The sequence below is a fragment of the Oryx dammah genome, unplaced genomic scaffold, assembly GCF_014754425.2.
Source record: "Oryx dammah isolate SB20612 unplaced genomic scaffold, SCBI_Odam_1.1 HiC_scaffold_18, whole genome shotgun sequence".
Classification (NCBI taxonomy): Eukaryota; Metazoa; Chordata; class Mammalia; order Artiodactyla; family Bovidae; genus Oryx; species Oryx dammah.
The window spans coordinates 67082880-67106527 of NW_024070202.1; the positions used below are offsets into that span (position 1 = coordinate 67082880).

General features: G+C 41.3%; 1 protein-coding gene across 1 annotated transcript in view; it reads right to left on the reverse strand.

Moving 5' to 3' along the window:
• Window positions 1–23648, reverse strand: part of CHN2 (chimerin 2) — a 341136-nt gene that overhangs the window by 157111 nt on the left and 160377 nt on the right. Inside the window, exons 2-3 of the mRNA XM_040259709.1 lie at window positions 23117–23155; window positions 12052–12107 (exon numbers count right to left, since the gene is read on the reverse strand). Coding sequence (XP_040115643.1) covers window positions 12052–12107; window positions 23117–23155 — 95 coding nt within the window. The remainder of the gene's footprint in view (window positions 1–12051; window positions 12108–23116; window positions 23156–23648) is intronic.

Consider the following 23648-nt stretch of genomic DNA (forward strand, 5'->3'; position numbering starts at 1 on the left):
AAAGTACTCCTGATATAATGATAATGGATTTATTACTTTTATTAATTCAAAGGTTCATTGAAAGGAAGAGTAAATTTAGCTGGGATTTGTACACATCTACTAGGTAAGCCTTCAACAAAGCCTTTGATTGTGTGGATCACAACAAACTGTGGAAAATTCTGAAAGAGATGGGAATACCAGACCACCTGACCTGCCTCCTGAGAAATCTGTATGCAGGTCAAGAAACAACAGTTAGAACTGGACATGGAACAAGAGACTGGTTCCAAATAGGGAAAAGAGTATGTCAAGGCTGTATATTGTTACCCTGCTTATTTAACTTTTTTGCAGAGTACATCATGAGAAACGCTGGGCCGGAAGAAGCACAAGCTGGAATCAAGATTGCCGGGAGAAATATCAATAACCTCAGATATGCAGATGACACCACCCTTATGGCAGAAAGTGAAGAAGAACTAAAAAGCCTCTTGATGAAAGTGAAAGAGGAGAGTGAAAAAGTTGGCTTAAAGCTCAACATTCAGAAAACGAAGATCATGGCATCTGGTCCCATTACTTCATGGGAAATAGATGGGGGAACAATGAAAACAGTGAGAGACTTTATTTTTGGGGGCTCCAAAATCACTTCAGATGGTGACTGCAGCCATGAAATTAAAGATGCTTGCTCCTTGGAAGAAAAGCTATGACAGCCTATTAAATAACAGAGACATTACTTTGTCAACAAAAGTTCGTCTAGTCAAAGCTATGGTTCTTCCAGTAGTCATGGAGTTGCAAAGAGTCAGACACCACTGAGCAACTGAACTGAACTGAACAAGGTAAGGAAAACATCAAAGGAGAACTGGAGTTCGTAAGAATGTATACTGAATATGGATGAACACAAGTACAAATCACCTGACTAGAACTGAATTTTTGTTAATTAGTCATACAAACATAAGACTGAGGAGAATAGCTTTTTGGGAAAGGAGTGGTGGATGTAGAAAACCAGGTTACATTAAGCACTGACCATCCCCCTAACAAAGATTCATACTTGGCCCCGGCAACATATGAGGGCATGGGAAAGCTAGACATAGCAAAGAAGAGAGGCAAAGGCAAAATATTTTTAACGAATGGAAAATAACATCAAGGAGGAAGTACATCTAGAAAAGAAAAGGCAGCCATGGGATGACTTGACACTGACTTTGAAATTCATGAAAAGTCTAGTCCAGTGCTGGGCAAACAGTAAACATCACCAGGAGAGAAAGCATCTTGATTCTTCTATCTACTCCAGGGTACAGGGAAAGCAGCAGGAAACAGAAAGTAGAGAGAGAGATTCATTTGAAAAACTGCACACACCCCAATATTTCTGGCAGTACTATTTACAATAGTCAACCCATGGGAACAACCTAAATGTCTATTGACAGATGAACGGATAAAGAAGATATGGTACATACATAAATGGAAGGTACTTAGCCATAAAAATGGAGAAGGCAATGGCACCCCACTCCAGTACTCTTGCCTGGAGAATCCCAGGGACGGGGGAGCCTGGTGGGCTGCCGTCTATGGGGTCGCTAAGAGTCGGACACGACTGAAGCGACTTAGCAGCAGCAGCCATAAAAAGATATAGAAATAAAACTGTGGTTACCTAAGGGGAAAGCAAGGGAGGAATAAATTAGAAGCTTGGGATTAACAGAGGTACACTACTATGTATAAAATAGATGAACAACAAGGATTTACTGTATAGCACAAGAACTGTACTCAATATCTTTTAATGACCTATAATGGAAAAGACTCTGAAAAAGAATATATATATTATATATTTGTAAAATGGAATAACTTTGCTATATACCAGAAACTAATACAACATTATAAATCAACTATACTTCAATTAAAAACAAAAAAGAAAGTAGAGGAGGTGAGAGCACTGGCTCCAGCAGCGGTCCTCACACTTGAGCGAACATCAGGATGACCAGCAGGGTTCGTTAAGACCCAGATCTTGGTCTGGGGTGGGCCAGAAGAATCTGCATTTCTGACAGGTTCCCTGGTGATGCTGCTGCTGCTCCTGGTCTTGGGACCGCACTTTCAGAACCACTGGGTTAGAAGCCAAGTCCTGGATTTGGACCATCTGAGACTGACTGGCTCTGCCCTTCCTGTGCTCTTTGTCTCATTTCCTCTTGTAAAATGAGACAGATAACAATCGCATGGCACTGTTATGAGAAATTACGTATGTGAAACTCTTTAACCCAGCGCTCGGTGTACAGTAAGTCACTCTATATGTTAGCACTCATTACTATGGAAAGATGGACAGCAGTAAATAATTAGGCCATATCTTTTATAGTCGCCACAGTCAAATCTGCACGGCCTGAGATGGTGCCATCCATGTGTTTTTCTTTTTTCCCAAACATCTCACTGCTTGGTTAGCCAGACCACACTACTCTAGGAAACATGGCTTGCTCGGGGCAAAGTGTAACTGCCTTTATGAGCGTTATTTCTCAGTTAATGTTTAACCAGATGAGTCAAATGTGAAGCATGTCTTTAAAATCTCACTTGTGCATCCACTGCTATGTACCTATCCCAGACAGTCCTGGCCACACCTGAAATTTTGATGGGCCTGACCTCTGAGTCACATAGCAGACATACCATCCAGATAGCTATTGGTATGGGGGCATTACCTCATAACCACCATGCCCACAGTCTGGACCACCCCTCTCCTGCCCCCATCTGTGAGTGATGGTATCTTGGGTTATAGCTATCACAGACGAAGTGAAGATGACAGAATCCATGATGCTGTCAGTTATTCCTTTATAAAAAACCAAAACAAAACACTAACTACACAATGTGGGCTTCCTAGGTGGTGCTAGTGGTAAACGAATCTGCCTGCCAATGAAGGAGCTATAAGAGATATGCGTTTAATCCCTGGGTTGGGAAAACTCCCTGGAGGAGGACGTGGCAACCCACTCCAGTATCCTTGCCTGGAGAATCCCATGGACAGAGGAGCCTGGTGGGCTACAGTTCATGGGGTCGTAAAGAGTCAGATACAAATGAAGTGACTTGGCATGCATGCACACAGTGTAGTAATTCATCTCTAGCAGTAGCTTCTCAGGGTTAGCCTGATGGCTCAGCAGTGAAGAATCTGCCTGCAATGCAGATGCAGGTTTGATCCCTCAGTTGGGAAGATCCCCTGGAGAAGGAAATGGCAATCCACTCCAGTATTCTGGCCTGGGAAATCCCATGGACAGAGAAGCCTGGCCAGTACAGTCCATGGGGTCGCAAAAGAGTTGGACATGACTGAAGGACTAAAACAACTTCTTAAGAAATGTTATAAATTATCAATCTCTCCTTCATTTTCCTTATTCTGTTTTAAGGGAAAAAACCTTCCAGTTTTGCCTCAGTTCATACCCACCTTACATGGATGTTCCTTGGCAGCCCTCTCCAGTTTAGTCATCTGTCCCCTCAACTCAGAGCTCCTGAGCCTCTAAATTCTATAGCAGCTTGTCCTCAAGAGCCCTTATCCTCTGCTCACGCCATCACCTTGGAAATGAATAAATATTTTCTAGGTGCAAATGTGCAAAGTCTATGCCCTTTTAAAAGAAATTCAAAATATTCCAAAGAGAGTAAATTTGGAGGGAAGGTCATGTATTTTGGTAGACAGCATTACTTGCTAATAAAAAAGAAGGTTTTTATTTAAAGAAGTGCAAAACTCTTGGTTCTAACTTTAGAAAACAATAAAACTCATATGTCTAAAAAAATTTTAAACATTAGTTTTATGAGAAGGTTTTCCCCCTTTACAATAGTGGGTCTACAAGCCAAGGAAGTCTAGCTCAGGATAAAATCACATCAAGCAAAAAGACTGACTGTGTTAGGGAGTGAGATGAAAGTCTGAAAGGAATAATGATGGCAGGAGCCCTTTATTCTAGGCTGTGTCAATATTAAGGAAGAAAAAAGAGACTGGTGGAGAAAGTCTAGGATGAAAAAAAGAGAAATATTTCTGATCAGGGAAGGAATAGCCTTCTGATTACTACACATAAAGCCAATTAAAAGGTAATGGGATTGGTTTTTGTTCGTGGCTTATAGAACCAATCTCATTACATTAAAGACATAGCTTATCTTGATGTCTTGAATCAGTAGACTTTTCTTGTTTCCTCTGATGCACATTTGCTCAAAAACACTTATTTTCAATGAATAGAAGAGGAAAGTGGGGAGGATGGCAGAATATTAGAAAACCTCTCTGAGTTTATTTTAAATCTGTGATTTGAAATGTACTGAGTTAGTTGAGCGGAGCAGGCAATGGCACCTCACGCCAGTACTCTTTTGCCTGGAAAATCTCATGGACGGAGGAGCCTGGCAGGCTTCAGTCCATGGGGTTGCTAAGAGTCGGACATGACTGAGCAACTTTACTTTCACTTTTCACTTTCATGCATTGGAGAAGGAAATGGCAACCCACTCCAGTGTCCTTGCCTGGAGAATCTCAAGGACAGGGGAATCTGGTGGGCTGCCGTCTATGAGGCTGCACAGAGTCAGACACGACTGAAGCGACTTAACAGCAGCAGCAGCAGAGTTAGTTGAGAATGATACAGCCAATCAATATGGCTGGTTAAGATCTTCCAGACATGCCCAGGATAAGATAAATACCTAAAGCTATAAGATTGTGAGACTGTGAAATCTAGGTATGGTGAATCAGATTTTTTAAAGTTTTATGATAAAATAAAATGCTTTTGCAGGCTTAAAACAACAGTTTTTACAAATAAAGTAGAAGAAATTAAATGGGTAGCTATTTACAAACACCAAAAACTAGAGAAAATGCACAGAAAAGGAGAAGGGGCACAAAAGGTAATATTTAAAAAGTGAGTACAAATCACTAGGAGGTAAAATAAGGGATTATTGCTAAAAAATTTAAGATAGATCACTATCCTCCATATTTGGCTTAACTTCTGATAATCAAGAAAAAAAAAAAAACTGGTTCTGATCATAAATGCTAGAAACCTCAGTTCTAGAATTCACTGTTGCATTAAAATATTTTTTCCAAAATAGATTATTCTATGGTAAGGGAAAGGGGGAGTAAAGCTGCACAAAATGGAGAACAATTTAAAATGATAGTATGTAATTTATTTCCCTTTTTTGAAATTGCCTTTTAGAATCCCATATTCACTACAGCAATTTCAAAAAAAGAATGACACAAGACACCAAATCATTTTCAGTCACAAAAGAATCTCTGCATATTTTGTATTCTTCATGTAATTCTGAGGAACTTGACTTTAGCCATACAAGTAAATCTTAACATTTTGGCCTTTTGGAAAGGTCAAAAAGAAATTTAGAATGTTCCAGGAAAAAATATTAGTCTGTGCTTACGTAAGAACCTTAACAACAGCCAAAAGTCCAACTGACTCCCCTAATAACAGCATTGAGTAAATCTGATATGCTATTAGTAACAGTCTGAGAGTTCTAAATTCCTTAAGATAGCAGTCTCTTTTTTTCATCATTTTACCATATATTTAGTGACTGCCCACTGCTGCTTGGCTCTGGGCTCAATACTAGGGAAGTACCCATGATTAAGACTAGTGATGTCCCTGGTGTTTGTATTCTCCTGAGAAAGATGTACAGACAACAAGGAAACAGTTAAATATGGTCAAAAGTGTATTAGAGATTGTATTAACTATAAACAAACAGGGTGATATGAGAGAGAAGATCTGTAGGTACTAATTTTTCGGGGGTTCAAGAAGGGCTTCAGTTATTAGGTAAAGTTTGATCTGAAATCTGGACATGTAGAAAACTCAAGGACAAGAATTTCAGGCAAAGGGCAAATGCAAAGACCCTATGGTAGGGGCACTGTGGTCTGTTTGATGGATAGGAGCAAGAACTAATGGGCTGCAAGGCAGTGCACTCAGAGAATCGTGGAACAGACATGACTGTGAGGAAGGCAGGAGCCACACCAGGGCTCATAGGCAGGGTGAGGTCTTCCTTTTAAGAGAGAAGGAAAGCTATTGGATTTATATCTAACAGTGATGGTTTGGGCTCCTCTTTGAAGAATGGTGTGTGTGTGTGTGTGTCTGTGTATCAGGAAGACTGCCAACAGTGGAAGCAGGGATATGAAACTGGAGGCTGCTGAGTGGCAATAATCCAGGTAGGAGGGATTTCTCTGGTGGTCCAGTGGCTTAGACCCTGTGCTCCCAATGCAGTGGGCTGGGGTCTGACCCTTGGTCAGGGAACTAGATCCCACATGCCACAACTAAGAGTCTGCATACTGCAGCTTAGACCCAGTGCAGCCAAATGAATAGATTTTAAAAATAATCCAGGTAAGAAATGACGATGAGCCAAACCACAGGGTAGTCCTGGCAACAGAGAACAGTGACAAATGCCAAATATATTTGGAGGCAAAATCGAAGGTTGCTATGAAAAAAGGGTGAATGTGGGGAAAAACAGGCATCCAGGTCTCTAAAGTTAGGTGTTGTTTAATGGAGTGGGGTCCAAGGACAAAGTCGTTCTTGTTCAAAGTCATTCTTTGTCCTTGTTCAAAGTTCTCCTTCGAACACTAGACTAGAGATGACCTATAGGACATTTACCTGAAAAGATCAAGTAGGCAGATGGAGCGAGGTGTTTGGAGCCCACGGGAGAGGTCTCAGCTAGAGACACACATTTGAGAACCAATATTCTGCACAATTTCTGGCAGACTACCCAGGTACCCGTTTGGTAATAAATGCTTAGGAGATGACTGGTTGACAACTGACAGAAAGGGAAAGTGAAATTTTGCATCCTGGAAGATATTTTGCATCTCTTGGTATGGAACACTCAGAAAATGCTGGTAGAGAAGGCCAGGTGCTGGGCTGCTCAATAAATATTAATTTACTGCAATAAATCTCAAGAAAGCAACGGACTGTTATTTCAGTAACTAACCTTACCCGACTTAATCGGTGCCACAGCTGTCGTTCGGCTTGTACTCTGTCCCTCATCCTCAGTATCTTTTTACCTTGAGGCTTAATCCCTGGCCCAGGCACCTTGCTTTGTTCTTGATCACTGCCTTTCTTGCCTTCACATCCAGCAAATACTGTCCTTGCTCTGACTATGTCCCTAATAACTCTCAGAACGTGCTCTTCACAGATTTCTGAATCAGCCATGTGTCAACACTGAGTATTCACAGTGTGCCAGGCACCATTCTAGATGCTTGAGGCATGAGTTCTGAGTTCAGTCACTCAGTTGTGTCCGACTCTTTGCGACCCCATGAATCGCAGCACGCCAGGCCTCCCTGTCCATCATCAACTCCCGGAGTTCACTCAGACTCACGTCCATCGAGTCCGTGATGCCATCCAGCCATCTCATCCTCTGTAGTCCCCTTCTCCTCCTGCCCCCAATCCCTCCCAGCATCGGAGTCTTTTCCAATGAGTCAACTCTTCACATGAGGTGGCCAAAGTACTGGAGTTTCAGCTTTACCATCATTCCTTCCAAAGAAATCCCAGGGCTGATCTCCTTCAGAATGGACTGGTTGGATCTCCTTGCAGTCCAAGGGACTCTCAGGAGTCTTCTCCAACAACACAGTTCAAAAGCATCAATTCTTCGGTGCTCAGCCTTTTTCACAGCCCAATTCTCACATCCATACATGACCACTGGAAAACCCATAGCCTTGACTAGATGGACCTTAGTTGGCAAAGTAATGTCTCTGCTTTTAAATATACTATCTAGGTTGGTCATAACTTTTCTTCCAAGGAGTAAGCATCTTTTAATTTCATGGCTGCAGTCACCATCTGCAGTGATTTTGGAGCCCAAAAAAATAAAGTCTGACACTGTTTCCAGTGTTCCCCCATCTATTTCCTATGAAGTGATGGGACTGGATGCCATGATCTTCGTTTTCTGAATGTTGAGCTTTAAGCCAATTTTTTCACTCTCCTCTTTCACTTTCCTCAAGAGGCTTTTTAGTTCCTCTTCACTTTCTGCCATAAGGGTGGTGTTATCTGCATATCTGAGGTTATTGATATTTCTCCTGGCAATCTTGATTCCAGCTTGTGTTTCTTCCAGTCCAGCGTTTCTCATGATGTACTCTGCATATAAGTTAAATAAGCAGGGTGACAGTATACAGCCTTGACATACTCCTTTTCCTATTTGGAACCAGTCTGTTGTTCCATGTCCAGTTCTAACTGTTGCTTCCTGACCTGCATACAGATTTCTCAAGAAGCAGGTCAAGTGGTCTGGTATTCCCATCTCTCTCAGAATTTTCCACAGTTTATTGTGATCCACACAGTCAAAGGCTTTGGCAGAGTCAATAAAGCAGAAATAGATGTTTTTCTGGAACTCTTGCTTTTTCCATGATCCAGTGGATGTTGGCAATTTGATCTCTGGTTCCTCTGCCTTTTCTAAAACTAGCTTGAACATCAAGAAATTCACGGTTCATGTATTGCTGAAGCCTGGCTTGGAGAATTTTGAGCATTACTTTACTAGCATGTGAGATGAATGCAATTGTGCGGTAGTTTGAGCATTCTTTGGCATTGCCTTTCTTTGGGATTGGGATGAAAACTGACCTTTTCCAGTCCTGTGGCCACTGCTGAGTTTTCCAAATTAGCTGGCATATTGAGTGCAGCACTTTCACAGCATCATCTTTCAGGATTTGAAACAGCTCAACTGGAATTCCATCACCTCCACTAGCTTTGTTCATAGTGATGTTTTCTAAGGCCCACTTGACTTCACATTCCAGGATGTCTGGCTCTAGATGAGTGATCACACCATCGTGATTATCCGGGTCATGAAGATCTTTTTTATACAGTTCTTCTGTGTATTCTTGTCACCTCTTCTCTATGCTTGAGGCATAGATCCCACTTGTAACACCCTGTAAAGTAGCTGTTTGCCCTGGGGGTAGACCTTAATCCCTCAGATAGAGTAGGTACTAGGCTCTAACTCAAGTAGCTAGAAAGTGGTAGAACAAGGATTGCAGACAAGTTCAAGTGACTGTGCAGCCAGGCTCCCCTTCCTGGGTTTGCAAAGCTCATTGGATTTTGCCTGTTGAATCAGTCTATACCCTTGATCTGCTACTTCTCCTACAGCGTCCACTAGGTGGTCAGTATTCATTGAGAGCCACCAAGCATGCAAGTCAGGTTGGCCTGTGTCTGTACCCTTGAACAACAGTGTTCCAAGACTTGGTAACTGCAGACTCACTTGGTGCTCCAATGTGGAATTTATCGCATTGAGTGGGAGGACCCAGACCTGAGAGGGGCCCACAGCCTGGGAGGTTATTAGTCATCAGAGAAACAAAAGAGATGGTATGTGTTGGAGCAACACGGCTGGGGTGACATGCCAGGGACAAGGTGGCTGACAGGAGAAGGGTTTTCAAAAGAAACAGCTTTTATGGCTTTATGTAAATATGTTAATAAAGCTTCAGTCTCTCTGGCCACACACTCAAGCTGAAAGGCTTTCTATCTTCATTAGGCACATCCCCTCAGTACACAGGTGAACTACAAGGCACAGAGCTGTCTGCTCAAACATCCTCTGCAGCAGAAGCAATGGCTTCACTAGCATCCAAGAAGGGCCTTCACTAGGAGGAGGCCAAGTCCTGGGAGACTGAGCAATGTGTGCAGGAATTATTTGCACGGAAGGACAAAGGGCCCTGAAGCTACACTGGCACTCATCTCAGCAGCACCTGTCGCTCCAGCACATTCGGCCCTTTATCGCCCGACACCTGCCTGACTGGATGGGCCCCACACCACCTGCTGAGGAAATAGAGCCGATGAACATCCATTTTGCGTTAGGTTTCCTGGCAGAAATGAGATTTGGAATTCCTAGGGGCAAAGTTACCTAAGATTCCAGCATCCACAGACATAACTTATTAATGAATCAGATTGATAAACGTCAAAAGGTGAAAAGCTTGGTTTAGAAGACAAGAGAGAAGGAAGAAGACAGCTGCACGTGAGCCATATCCCTCAGTCACAGCAGATGGCGGTGGCTTGTGGCACACGGCTCTGCTCTGCCAAGGCCTCTGGGGCACTCCCTTCCGATGCAAGTGTGACATTAAAGAAACAGGCAGTGGACCCTCGGCCCGCTGGATGTCTGAAGAGTTTCAGCGGAACTCTGCAAAGAGCCTTCATGAAGCTAATCTGAATCCACCCATCTCCACTGCTAACATTCTATCTGGCTTACAGGATGATGGACATGATTCCAAGATTTTGAGAAACAAAGAAGTGCTTGGATTCTTTCTTTCTTTCTATTCTCTCTTTCTTTCTCTCTTTTATACCCCCCTACACAGATAATACCTTAAATATACCTTTAATTACATGCAATTAATAAAACACTCAAGATACCAATAGCCAAGTTCTTTGCTGTATTCCCAACACCTAGATGAAAGTCAGAACAGAGTAGGCTCCCTCTATATTATATACAATACACATATATAAAATAAATGAACAAATGAACATTTACTATCTCCTTGAGTTACAAGTTCTGGTGCCAGACTTTGCCAGTAGACTTTTTATTAATAACTCTAGGAAGAGATGTGGGTTTCCCCAGTGGCTCAGTGGGTAAAGAACCTGCCTACAATGCAGGAGACACAGAAGACTAGGGTTCAATCCCTGGGTCAGGAAGATCTCCTAGAGGAGGGCATAGCAACCAATTCCAGTATTCTTGCCTGGAGAATTCCATGGCCAGAGGAACCTGGTGGGCTACAGTCCAAAAGGTCACAAAGAGTCGGTGCAACTGAGAGACTGAGGAAGAGACTTCCGTTGAGTTCTAAGTTCACAAACATTCTTTTCATAGACATTTAAAGTTCTCTAACTCCCTAAACATGGTTATATTTTTTTTCTGATGGCAAAATACTAAGTATAAAGTATACTTTATACTTTATAAAGTACTTAGTATAAAGTATACTATAAAGTAGTAGTATAAAGTAGGACTGAAGGAATTTTTAATAACTTGTTTCTTAATGCCCACCCAAAATACCCTAATTAAAACTTCTCATTAAAAAATTGTTATTTATCCCAATCTTCTCTTATTTGGATATTATTGAAAAACCAAGGAACATCAGTCAGCAGGGTAAGTGACAGAAAAGACCATACCACCAAATAAAGATCTGATCTCATTCTGAATTTTTCCTTTCAGATCAAATATTTTCTCCTCCCAAGCGATACTCCTGGGATGAGAGTATTCACTCTATTAAAATTCAGACTACTTGATGAACTTCAGTGCCCTTCCACAGAAGTAAGACTTCCTGTAGAAGCGTTTATTAAACAGTAGTAAGTTGGCTCTGGTTGTGGGTACATGTGTACCTAAGTCTTTGATACAGATTCAAAAGCAGATCTAGTCAGTCTGCCAGAAAGTCCTGATGTCAAGGATGACTCTCAAGGTTATTGGAATTAAGAGTCTTTCCCCCGATCAGGCAGATGTGATGCTTTAACATAAACTTGCTACTCTCTATTTAAGCAAAATCATACTAACAGAAACAAGCAAGGACCCATAGACCTTTGTTTGAAGGATTTTAGTCTGGCTATTAAAGCAACTGGTCAGCATAAAACCAGAAAACAGAGCCTTCATCTTGCCTTTCCAATCTTGCTGGCATCCCAAATGAAAAGAGAACTGACAAGTAAAGGCGGGCCAGGGAAAGTTCTGTGGCTAGAAAGCATTTTTATGAGTCAATATATTTTTAAGCTTATCTCCAAGAATAAAAACCCAGTCACTCTTCTCACAGGGTTGTTGTTTTTTTTTTTTTTAATATGACAAAGCATAGAGGTTTGCTAAATATGGGTGTTGAGAGTGTCCAGATATTTATTATTCTCTGCATTTTCTCTGCTGGAAGCATTTCATGATTTTTAAAAAAGCGATAAAAGTATCAAATTGCAGGAGCAAAGAAAAAACAGAATTCACATTTTGGGGAGTTTACAAAAAGATGCTTAATTACCTTTGCAGTGGTGAAAAATGTAAGACTTCTGATTACAAGTTAGTATTTTTCAAATAACACTTGATTTCAAAATATAGATTATTTAGATGTTAAATCTGATGACACTTAAACATTAATAGAAATCAACTCTCAGTAAATCTGAAGGCTCTCCAATATGAACACAGTGCTGACCATTCATCATATTTAATGAGGTGTATTGGAAATAGCTGAGTACTGACCTCCCCAGGACAAATGATCCTCTTGGGACGAGGGGCCTCTTGCTGTAACTGATACACTGCCAAACAGAAAAAGAGAGAATTATAATTAAAAAAAAAAAAAAAAACAGCACATACCAACACGGCTTCAAATAGCTCAACCTAACTACCTTTCAAGAACTGCAAATTTCTCAACCAAAAAGCAAAGGAGATACCCATTTTTAGACAGAATAAAGTCAGATCATTTATATGGAAATGAGTCACAATGAATATAAACTGGCAAAATTGATTTTTTAAAATTCTCATAAGGACAATTTAGTTTCATAATTGTTACTGGCATTGTTCATGTTATAGCTTTCCTGGAAGACTAGATAAGACTAAAATTCTTTTGACAATGTTAAAGATGAAATTCTACTTGTGAGTACCTAAGTAGTAAGATCACATAATAGGATCCCTCCGTCTCAATGCTGATGAGAATACCAGGGAAAGAATGGCCTTAGAAGACAAGTGGCATTCTCTGAAATGTTAGTTATAGACAAAGACACAATTGATTCTGTGAGTGAATGAGGCTCCAAGTCATTTCTTTTATCATGAGTTCCATTTTTGCCCTGCCCATCACCATGGATTCTTAGCTCCTTAACTATTTTCCAACCATTGTCATTCCTTTTTCTTGGGCCCTTCAGTATCTTAAATAATAACAACTCTCTTATATCCTGTACAAAAGACAGACTTTCCAGCTTGGGCATGGAGGAAAGCAGGTAATTGTATACAGAAATATAATTTATCAGACTATTATTTGTGATTTATTAGACTATGATGAGTGGCTTTCTGCTGCTTAGCTAGTTTGGTTATTTTTCTTAAGAGGAAAAGCTACCCCGTGCATGTACCTTAAAGTTTTACTTTCATGGAAATGGGAGCTGAAAACAAACCTACTTGATGTTATCTTCAGAGTATCGAAGAGGGAATAATTAATGTTAAGTAAATCTATGAATCATATCATAAATACATCTACAAAAGGTTAAAAATTCAATTGTATAAAGTCTTTCTAGAAAATGTAATAAGAGAAGTGAACATTTCTGGCTTACTCTTGGTCTAAAAATAAAAAAGAAATTTTAATTGAAAGGGATAGTCATGTGGAAACAGGTAGAACTGATGGAACTTATTTTGTATCGATGGCTCCCCAAAGCATTCAGCTCAAAATGGTTATTTTCTTACCTAATTAAGGGTAGACCACTCAGCTTCCTCACAGAGAAGAAATCATCTAACTCTCATACAGATGTTTTTAACTCATCCCATTTCTAATCTTAGGTTGCCCATACTAATGATGGTGCCTGTGACAGTTAAGAATAACTGTAGCCATGTGTAAGGGACAGGTCAGAGAAGGCTTCTTGTACAGGAGGAAACATGAGGAAGAATTGGCCAAAAATAGAGAAACAGTTTTGGACACTCTATTGACAATCCCAGTAGAGTCCACACTCTCCTTAAATCACGAGAGAGCCTTCATGGAATCCTCTATTCCTCTCAGATCAACCCCATCACCAACTAGCTGCTTTTCAGCAGGGTTTTGCTGTTAATGAGTGTAAAGGGAACCAAACGGGGCATCTCTTAGAATCACAGAGCTCACGAGCAATCATAGAACCCATGTCCAGAGAATCCTATCTCCTCTTATCCTCCCATCACCAGCGCCGTTTGAAGCCAGCAGTTATATGTGGGGGGCATGGCTGGAATGGTTTTGTGAACACCATTTTTAATGCCTCCCTTGAAGGTAGAAAAGGAAGTACAGCTGTTATAAGAGAGAAGCACTTTTAGCTATGCGTACCTTTGTAATTCATATCAGCAAACATTTGAACACCGGCTATAAAACAGATACTACAGTCAGCATTACCTGGAGGCTTTGAGGATGAATGGAGGGGAAGGGAGAAGAGAAGGGAACCAGCATATCAAGTGTCTGTAACAAGCCAGGAACAATGTTGTATTGAATCCTCTCAAGAGCTCAGAAGAAAGAACATATCATTCTCAATTTTATATGAAGAAATAAGTGCCTAGAAGGGAAATATCTGCTCCAGGGCATCAAGCTAAAATGGATCCTTTTGATTCCAAAGCCCTGCTTTATTTTTCTGTGCCTCAGGGCCTTTGCACTTGCTACTCCATCCAACTGGATTGCTCTTTCCCAAGATGTTTAGATGGCTCCCTCCCTGCTCCTTCATTCAGGCCTTCCCTGACTTGCTCAGCTTGGAATAAAATTCCACATCATCATCCCACTCTGCTCCCTTTTACACCATTTCATGTTTCTTCATGGTACTCGTCACCATCAACACACTGTATTTGTTTACTTCATGTGCTGTCTCCCTTAACTAAAGTATAAGCTCTTTGGGGACAGGGACTTGGTTCTGTCCACAGTGGGATGCTCAGTGCTTTGAACCATGTTTGGCACATGTAAAGTGAAAGTGAAAGTGTTAGTCGCTCAGTCATGTCTGCCTCTTTGTGACCCCATGGACTGTAGCCCACCAGGCTCTCCAGGCTAGGATAATGAAGTGGGTTGCCATTTCCTACTCCAGGGGATCTTCCCGACCCAGTGATCGAACCCACGTCTCTTGCATCTCTTGCAATGGCAGGTGGATGCTTTACCCCAATGCCATGTGGGAAGCCCAGGGAAACAAAAGATAAGAGTATTTTCATTGTCTGTCAAGGAGATCTTGAAAGTGTAAGTCAGGACAACACTGGTAGAAATTCGGATGAGAAGGGAGTTGATTGCCGAGGAGGACTGGCAGGGCTTGATTGCAAATGGAATGGAGGAAAGGGCCGGGAAACATGGAAAGATTGAGATGCTATTAACAGTTATAGAGGTTACAGGAGAGGAAATGTAAGGGACAGTTCCTCTCCTGTGTCAACAAACTACAGCCTATAGTTGTACACTCTAGGGATTCTCTGAGTAAAGAGAAGTGTGGTTGCTCTCCGTCTTACAAGTGGAAACAGCCATTTGTTCTCCTCCAGCCAGGAGTAACTTTGAGGTGGGTCCCTGCAAACTCCTCAAGCCAGAGATGCCACCTCTCCTTGCTGGTCCCTGGGCTGTGCACATCAGAAATCAATCACCATTTCTCAGTGAGCTACAAGATCTACTTGGTGCTGTTGTAAGCAACAGAAACTGGCAAAGCCTGTTAGCCATCTGGATTCTATGTCTCTATAAAGATAATTAGATGACAACCAATTGCAATGGCAGCCATAGGGGGAAAAAAAAAAAGGCCTTAGACTCTATCTCAGCATCAGTTCCTGTCCCTCCTTCTCAAGACTGGCTGTAACAAAACAAACATCCGTGAGGCCCATTTAAGGTAACTGAAACATGTCACGTAATCTTGAAAATGTAGTTTCTTGAATTTTTGTTGTTGTTGAACAAACACAAGTCACAAGCAGAATGCAGTAATAAATGTCACTTCTTGGGTGATTCTGTGCACTAAGGGGCAAGAAGATGGAATCTGCTTCTACGGCAATGTTTCAAATCAGTCCCAGGCTCTTCCCCGCCCTGGGCCCTTACACACAGAAGAGAATCCTGAGCACTGGAATAGGCTATTTGACTGGGGTGAGGGGATGGTCACTAGGAAACCTGGGGGTAGAGAAGAGGAATCCCTGCTCCCCGAGAAATCTGAAGCAGATGGGGAAATCAAGAGTTCACTGAGAGAACCGTTTTTCTTCGGTAAGAAAGCATGGACTCCCTTGGTAGTCCTGTAGTTAAGAATCTGCCTGGCCAGTGCAAGGGACTCAGGTTCGATCCTCAGTCCAGGAAAATTCCACATGCCGTGGGGCAACTAAGCCCATGTGCCACAACTCTAGAGGTTGTGATCTGTAGCAAGAGAAGCCACCTCAGTGACAAGCCCGCACACTGCAACTAGAGAGTAGCCCCCGCTTGCCACAACTAGAGAAAACTTCGTGAAGCAATGAAGACCCAGTGCAGCCAAAAATTAATAATTAAAAAAAAAAAAAACTTGACTCATCCTCCGGTAACACAATCTTCCCCTAGATGCCAAGTGAAAACCATGGCCTGGGTGATGCGAAGCCCAGTTCAGACCCAGGAGCTCTTAACAGACCCTCCAGCAATGTGCTCTAACAGCCTCAAGTCCCTTAAGAAGGCATGTGGACCCAGGAGCCAAACCTGGACACTCGGCTGTGACCCTGAGCCAGTGCCGCCCTGTTCACGGCCCATGACTTCGCAGTATTTGTAGGAAAGAACTCACGGGTATGAGTAACCAACGGCAGGGGCTTTGATGGCCTCTTGGTTCAACCCCACCTCCAGGCTGCTGTGTGCAGACTTTGTCTTGCTAACGAATGTTCAGTCTTGCTTGGGATGCAGTTTTCTCCTCTTGTCCATGGCACACTGAAAAATCTGAGGATGAGGCTATGGAGACTTGAATCGGGGGGTCTCAGGCCTAAGTGCGTGAGAAGCACTTGTGGGGTGTGATAAATTGCAGATCCTCCACTCTTCTGATTCAGAAATCTGGGGTCAGCCTGAGGAATAGTTATTATAACTATTCTCAGGTAATTCTCATGCGGGGGTCTGGGGACCAGAATTTGGAGGTTCTACACCTCTCTTTAGAAAAACAGGCACAAGCTGTGACTGCCTTACCTGCTGCCCAGGGGAGTCTCTGGGGAGAGCTGCTGGCCATGGCATCTGCTGCCTAATTGGCACTTGGCCTCCTAAACAATAAAATCTTTCAGAATATACCCATGGTGGCTGGCTTTTAAACTCGTCTGCTTAGGGCATGCAGTTCATACAGTTCTGGCTGAAAATTTAGAATGTGGCTTTATTTTATTTTTAAATTATACTTGAAAATAGTCTTTTTTTTTTTTAATTGAAACCAAATATTTCTCAGTGACTTTGCCAATGTTTTGGGGTATGGTATTGCTTATGAAGGACTACATTTAGATAGATGATACTTTGAGGTAAGATTATTCTTATGGAAGTAATAGCATTAGCTTCTAAGAAAAACGGGGGAGCAGAAAAGGCAAGAACTTAAGCATGTAGTATCATTGTTCTTTGAGTCAAGATGGAGTTTTCATTCTTGTGGCCCCACAGATCAAAGCACAGAGTCTTGTCTAAGGCAAAGACTTAATATGCATTTGTTGAACGAATGAGCAATCTACTTTATATAAAATATTGAGAGAGCTGATTTTAAATCAGACATGCATTGGTTGCCTTCTAGGCATCCATTTCCATCTTTTCCACTCCAACCATATTCCAAAGTTTCCAATCATGGAGATTACATAGGAGTGAACCCTCTTGAGTTCCAGCCACGTGCCCTGATTGGTTTAGGGCAGTTAGTGTACCCCAACTCTCTGACCACAATCAGGTAGCCAGGGTTGGGGACTCACATCAAATAGGGCTGAGACACATTTTTTTTTTTTTGGTAATATTTGTTACTTTATGATTAATAGAAAGCACTGCTCTCCTGGGCACATTGACAATGGTAATCATATTAAATGCCCAGGAAAGCAATTACCAAACAAAATTTAATTGCCTCTAACACCAAAGCTGAATTTGGGTGCCAACAGTCTCTCTTTTTTAAAAAACTGAATTTTGTATTGGATTACAGATGATTAACAATGTTGTGATAGTTTCAGGTGGACAGCAAAGGGACTCAGACTACAACAAATTCTAATACTTTTGTTTGAAGTAGACTATCTCTTTGCTCGTTGCTTTTGGATGAGAATGTGGCAGCTCTCTGGGGGTTATAAGAGAAAAGCCTACTAAACATGGAGCTAACCCTAGGAAAGCAGAACCAAGAAAGGAAGACATACATACTGGGCTCCAACAATGTCTTTGAGTTGCTGGACCAAGGCAGGCCTAAAGCCAGTGCCTCTCAACTTTTTGCTTATGTCAGTCAATGTGTTTAAGTGGAATATTCTATTATTTGTATGAAAGAGCATTGCAATTAGCATTAAACCTTAAAAACAGCTTCTTAATGTGGATCGTTGTGAAGCAGATTCATTTTCCTTTAGGAATAATGTTATAATTGGGACAAAAGCTGCATAATAAGAATCTAGTATCAAATAAGTCAATATTAAAACCAACAATAGATGATGGATGAGAGAAAAGACACACCTATATACTTCTATAATCACTGTAAACAATCAATTTTTAAATCAAGTCCTATAATATGGCAAAAATGAATAGCATCCAGCAAATGTATGAGAAATTTCAAAGTACCAAATAATCACTGGAGTTGAAAAATTAATTGTGTGATGGAAAATTATAGATTCCATAAATGATACATTAATGAGTTTGAATCAACACCTAAAATCAATCTCTCAAAGGATGGTTTGTGACTATTCCAAAGAGAAACACTTGGTGTTTACCAATAGGTTATTTAAAGCCAAACAAATTTCATATTCTGATAGGTTTATTGGATTTTCAGATATGGAAAATAGCATTTTTGTATATTAACATGGACCTCATGAAGTTTTGAAGGCCCTCAATTTCTTCTTATTTATCTTTTAAGACCTACATGCAAATTTATCCTCTTCTATAAAGTCTTCTGTAATCCCAGGAGGGACAGGAGTAGTATATTGTTGCTTCTGTCCATTTGCATATTAATTGGTTTACATTTGTCTTTCTTTCTAGACTGTAAATTGGAGGAAAGCATAGACCACATTTTTAGCTACTGTTGATTCCTAGTGCTTCTCCTAATGCTTATAATGTATGTTTGCTAAAAGACCAAATGAGTAGATAATAAACTTGACAATAAGAAGGAGTAGCAGCAGTTGGCAATGCATGTCAGATGAGCTTATAAGTAGTCCAACATCGAAACTCAAGGAATTAGTGGATTCAGGACAATCAAAGAGAATTCTCAGTAGTACCCCTGTGTTTGATGTTGTGGATGGCCCTGCTGATGGCATCCTCCCTTCAGAACTGCAGGGTGCAGTTCTGAATAACTGGAGACTCTCAAATAGAGCCCGGACGACTATTAGCTGAATATAATAAAGAGGAACTTCATATATGTCATTCAGCTCAGTTCATTTCAGTTCATTTCAGTCGCTCAGTCATGTCCGACTCTTTGCAACCCCATGAATCGCAGCACGCCAGGCCTCCCTGTCCATCACCAACTCCCGGAGCTCACTCAGACTCACATCCATCGAGTCAGTGATGCCGTCCAGCCATCTCATCCTCTGTTGTCCCTTTCTCCTCCTGACCCAATGCCCCCCAGCATCAGAGTCTTTTCCAATGAGTCAACTCTTTGCATGAGGTGGCCAAAGTACTGGAGTTTCAGCTTTACCATCATTCCTTCCAAAGAAATCCCAGGGCTGATCTCCTTTAGGATGGACTGGTTGGATCTCCTTGCAGTCCAAGGGACTCTCAGGAGTCCTCTCCAACAACACAGTTCAAAAGCATCAATTCTTCGGTGCTCAGCTTTCTTCACAGTCCAACTCTCACATCCATACATAACCACTGGAAAAACCATAGCCTTGACTAGACGGACCTTTGTTGGCAAAGTAATGTCTCAGCTTTTGAATGTGCTATCTACGTTTGTCATAACTTTTCTTCCAAGGAGTAAGTGTCTTTTAATTTCATGGCTGCAGTCACCATCCACAGTGATTTTGGAGCCCAAAAAAATAAAGTCTGACACTGTTTCCACTGTTTCCCCATCTATTTCCCATGAAGTGATGGGACCAGATGCCATGATCTTCATTTTCTGAATGTTGAGCTTTAAGCCAACTTTTTCACTCTCCTCTTTCACTTTCCTCAAGAGGCTTTTTAGTTCCTCTTCACTTTCTGCCATAAGGGTGGTGTCATCTGCATATCTGGGGTTATTGATATTTCTCCTGGCAATCTTGATTCCAGCTTGTGCTTCTTCCAGCCCAGCATTTCTCATGATGTACTCTGCATATAAGTTAAATAAGCAGGGTGACAATATACAGCCTTGACATACTCTTTTCCCTATTTGGAACCAGTCTGTTGTTCCATGTCCAGTTCTAACTGTTGCTTCCTGACCTGAAAACAGGTTTCTCAAGAGGCAGGTCAGGTGGTCTGGTATTCCCATCTCTATAAAATTTTCCACAGTTTATTGTGATCCACACAGTCAAAGGCTTTGGCATAGTCAATAAAGCAGAAATAGATGTTTTTCTGAAACTCTCTTGCTTTTTTGATGATCCAGTGGATGTTGGCAATTTGATCTCTGGTTCCTCTGCCTTTTCTAAAACCAGCTTGAACATCTGGAAGTTCACGGTTCATGTATTGCTGAAGCCTGGCTTGGAGAATTTTGAGCATTACTTTATTAGCGTGTGAAATGAGTGCAATTGTGTGGTAGTTTGAGCATTCTTTGGCATTGCCTTTCTTTGGGATTGGAATGAAAACTGACCTTTTCCAGTCCTGTGGCCACTGCTGAGTTTTCCAAATTTGCTGGCATATTGAGTGCAGCACTTTCACAGCATCATCTTTCAGAATTTGAAATAGCTCAACTGGAATTCCATCACCTCCACTAGCTTTGTTCGTAGTGATCCTCTCTAAGGCGCACTTGACTTCATATTCCAGGATGTCTGGCTCTAGGTGAGTGATCACACCATCATGATTATCTTGGTTGTGAAGATCTTTTTTGTACAGTTCTGTGTATTCTTGCCACCTCTTCTTAATATCTTCTGCTTCTATTAAGTCCATACCATTTCTGTCCTTTATCGAGCCCATCTTTGCATGAAATGTTCCCTTGGTATCTCTAATTTTCTTGAAGAGATCTCTAGTCTTTCCCATTCTGTTGTTTTCCTCTATTTCTTTGCATTGATCACTGAGGAAGGCTTTCTTATCATTTCTTGCTATTCTCTGGAACTCTGCATTCAGATGCTTATATCTTTCCTTTTCTCCTTTGCTTTTCACTTCTCTTCTTTTCACAGCTATTTGTAAGGCCTCCCAGAGAGCCATTTTGCTTTTTGCATTTCTTTTTCATGGGGATGGGCTTGATCCCTGTCTCCTGTACAATGTCACGAAACTCCATCCATAGTTCATCAGGCACTCTATCTATCAGATCTAGTCCCTTAAATCTATTTCTCACTTCCACTATATAATCATAAGGGATTTGTATTCATATGTATTTCATATGTCATTAGGTTTGTATTAAATGGCCTGAACTGTCCCTTCTGTATATCTAAAGTTTTATGATTCTAGAGCAAAGTATACACACACACACACACACACACACACACACACAAAACTTGGTTAGATCCAAAAAATCAAAACCAATACACTCTGGTAAATTTAATAGTATGAACACATAATAAATAGCACCTTTTCTGGGCTTCCTTAGAACATAAAGGTGCTTTTAAGAGGTACACTGGGTGTCCCAAGGTCTCTTGGAAAAGCAAAATGACTCTGAGCCAGTGCTATCTTCTCACTTCAGTAAAGCTCTCTGTGGTGGCATTCACTCAACAAATATTTATTGGGTAGTTAACGTATGCAAGGCTGTGTGCAAGAAGGTGAGCAAGGAACAGTAAGTCATGCAACCCTCCCAATGCCTCTCACTACAGACATTTTGTTGATTTACTGTCAGAGCACTTCACACTCCATTAGGAAACAAACAAACAAAAACATCCAATTACTTAGTCATTAGCACTGCCTTTTAAAATAGAAGATCAGAATGCAGAACATTAGAATGGAAGGGCCCTTAGAGACCCAGCACAACCCCTTTATTTCACAGATGGAAGAACAGACTCATGTAATAAAGAATGAGGCGCCTCTCTATATGCTGACATGGGAAGATCAAAACAAGGTATTTGTGAAGTGAAATGAGCAAGTTGAAGGACACTGGGTACAGCATAAACCCATTTTTCACAGAAGGGACCAACCACAAAAATGCCTTAATATCAGGCATCACGTGTATTATAAACACTTGGAGGGATGTGCTTTCCAAAATGGACAGTGGTCAGTGATTGGAAGGGAGGAGTGGAATATGGGGTGAGGAGGGTATGTAGTTTATGGGAAATTTTTACTCTCAGCTTTATGTATTTCTCTAATGTTTGACTTTTATATAGCTTTGTTTTGCTTTTGTTACAGATACATACACACACACGGGTATATGCTGTGTGTGTCTGTGTGTATGTATATACTTCTTTATGTACTTATGTATACAATTTTAAATAGAAAGAAAAAATAGTGAAAACTTGCAGGCTGTGAGTCAGGTTTGCTTCTGGGTTCCACTCTGAATGCCACTCTAATGCTTCCTGTAAAACCTTTGCCAAATTACTGAACCTCTTTGATCTCTGGTTCCTTTGTGTATGAAATGGGGATAAGAGTGGTACCCGTTGCTGAGGGCTAAGATGGGATTTGGGAATTCAGGCACAGAGCTAGCATGGTAGCTGGTACATGGCAGGTCTCAATGGACAGAAGAAACAAGGGCAACATCAATAATGACAGAAATAATTATCCTTATCACTACTGTCTAGAAGCAAAGCTTGAACAAGAGCCTATTCTCCCGGGGTCTCTCCACACCATACCCCTCCCCTTTCTCACTGGAGAATTACTTAAGCGGGTGATACTAAGGAAAGAGAAAATGAGCTTGAGGTGATGACAAGTGCCTGCCTTCATGAGGGGAGTCAGATTGGTGACTGATGATCAGATAATGAACCCTGTTTCTAAGGAGTCACCCTTAGTGACCAAACATTATTCTTCCCTATCTGTTAATTTTTTGGTGGTAAATGTCACATGATATTAAGCTATAGGATAAACAGTCAAGAACATAATTCATGGAAGTCAACATACTTACCCTTGATGACCAGCTGTGGGAAAAAAGGAAGAAAGGAGAGGATGGAAGGAAAGAGGAGAGGAAAGGAAAGGAGACAAGGAGCACCCTGAAGAAAGTCAGAGTCAGAATATCCATCTTTTTTTTTTTTCCTAAGCATTCCTAAGTGAGTCATGGCAGCTGGCTCTCATAGGTCCTGGCCAGGGGAGAGGGCTCTGTTTTCTCTGACCAATATATCTCCTTAGTAGAAAAAGAAATGTGGATTTGCAGGGCTGTGATGAGGGAGTTTGTGTGTGCACTAAATCAACAGCAAAAATTGTTCAAAAGGCAGGCCTGCTAAAGACTTCTGAGGAGATTTTCATTTAGCTACTCACAGTATGATTTCCATATTGGAGGCTGGTACTCTTCAGCATCTAGAATAAAAAGAAAGAAATCAATCCATCAGCTTGAATGTCAAACTGCCAACATGTGTCTTCTCTGGGGGAACAATAGTGTCAGCAGTCCTTGCCTTCCAGTCCCAAGGGTCCTCTCAGCTCATTTACGGGGCAGTTCCAGGCAAGAGGGGGGAATTGGGAAAGGCGACCCTTGTGGACCCAACACCACTTTGTCCAGGTCACTTACCATGACCAAATCAATTGCTTAACCATTTTCATAGAGCCCAGTAAATCAAAAAAGATTTTTAAAGCAATTAACTTGATTGTAGCCTCCAGTAATCCTTTCAAACAGTATTTACTTAACTTGGCATAATAAACATATAGTTTATCTCACAGATTCCAATCAGACCTTTAGCCCATTTATTTAGACTTGAGGGCAAGATGCACAGTGGCAAGGATGTAATATTAAATCTGGGAAGTTGTACCACTCAGCCAACTGAACTCCTAAAATACTAGGTCTGACAGCAGAGAC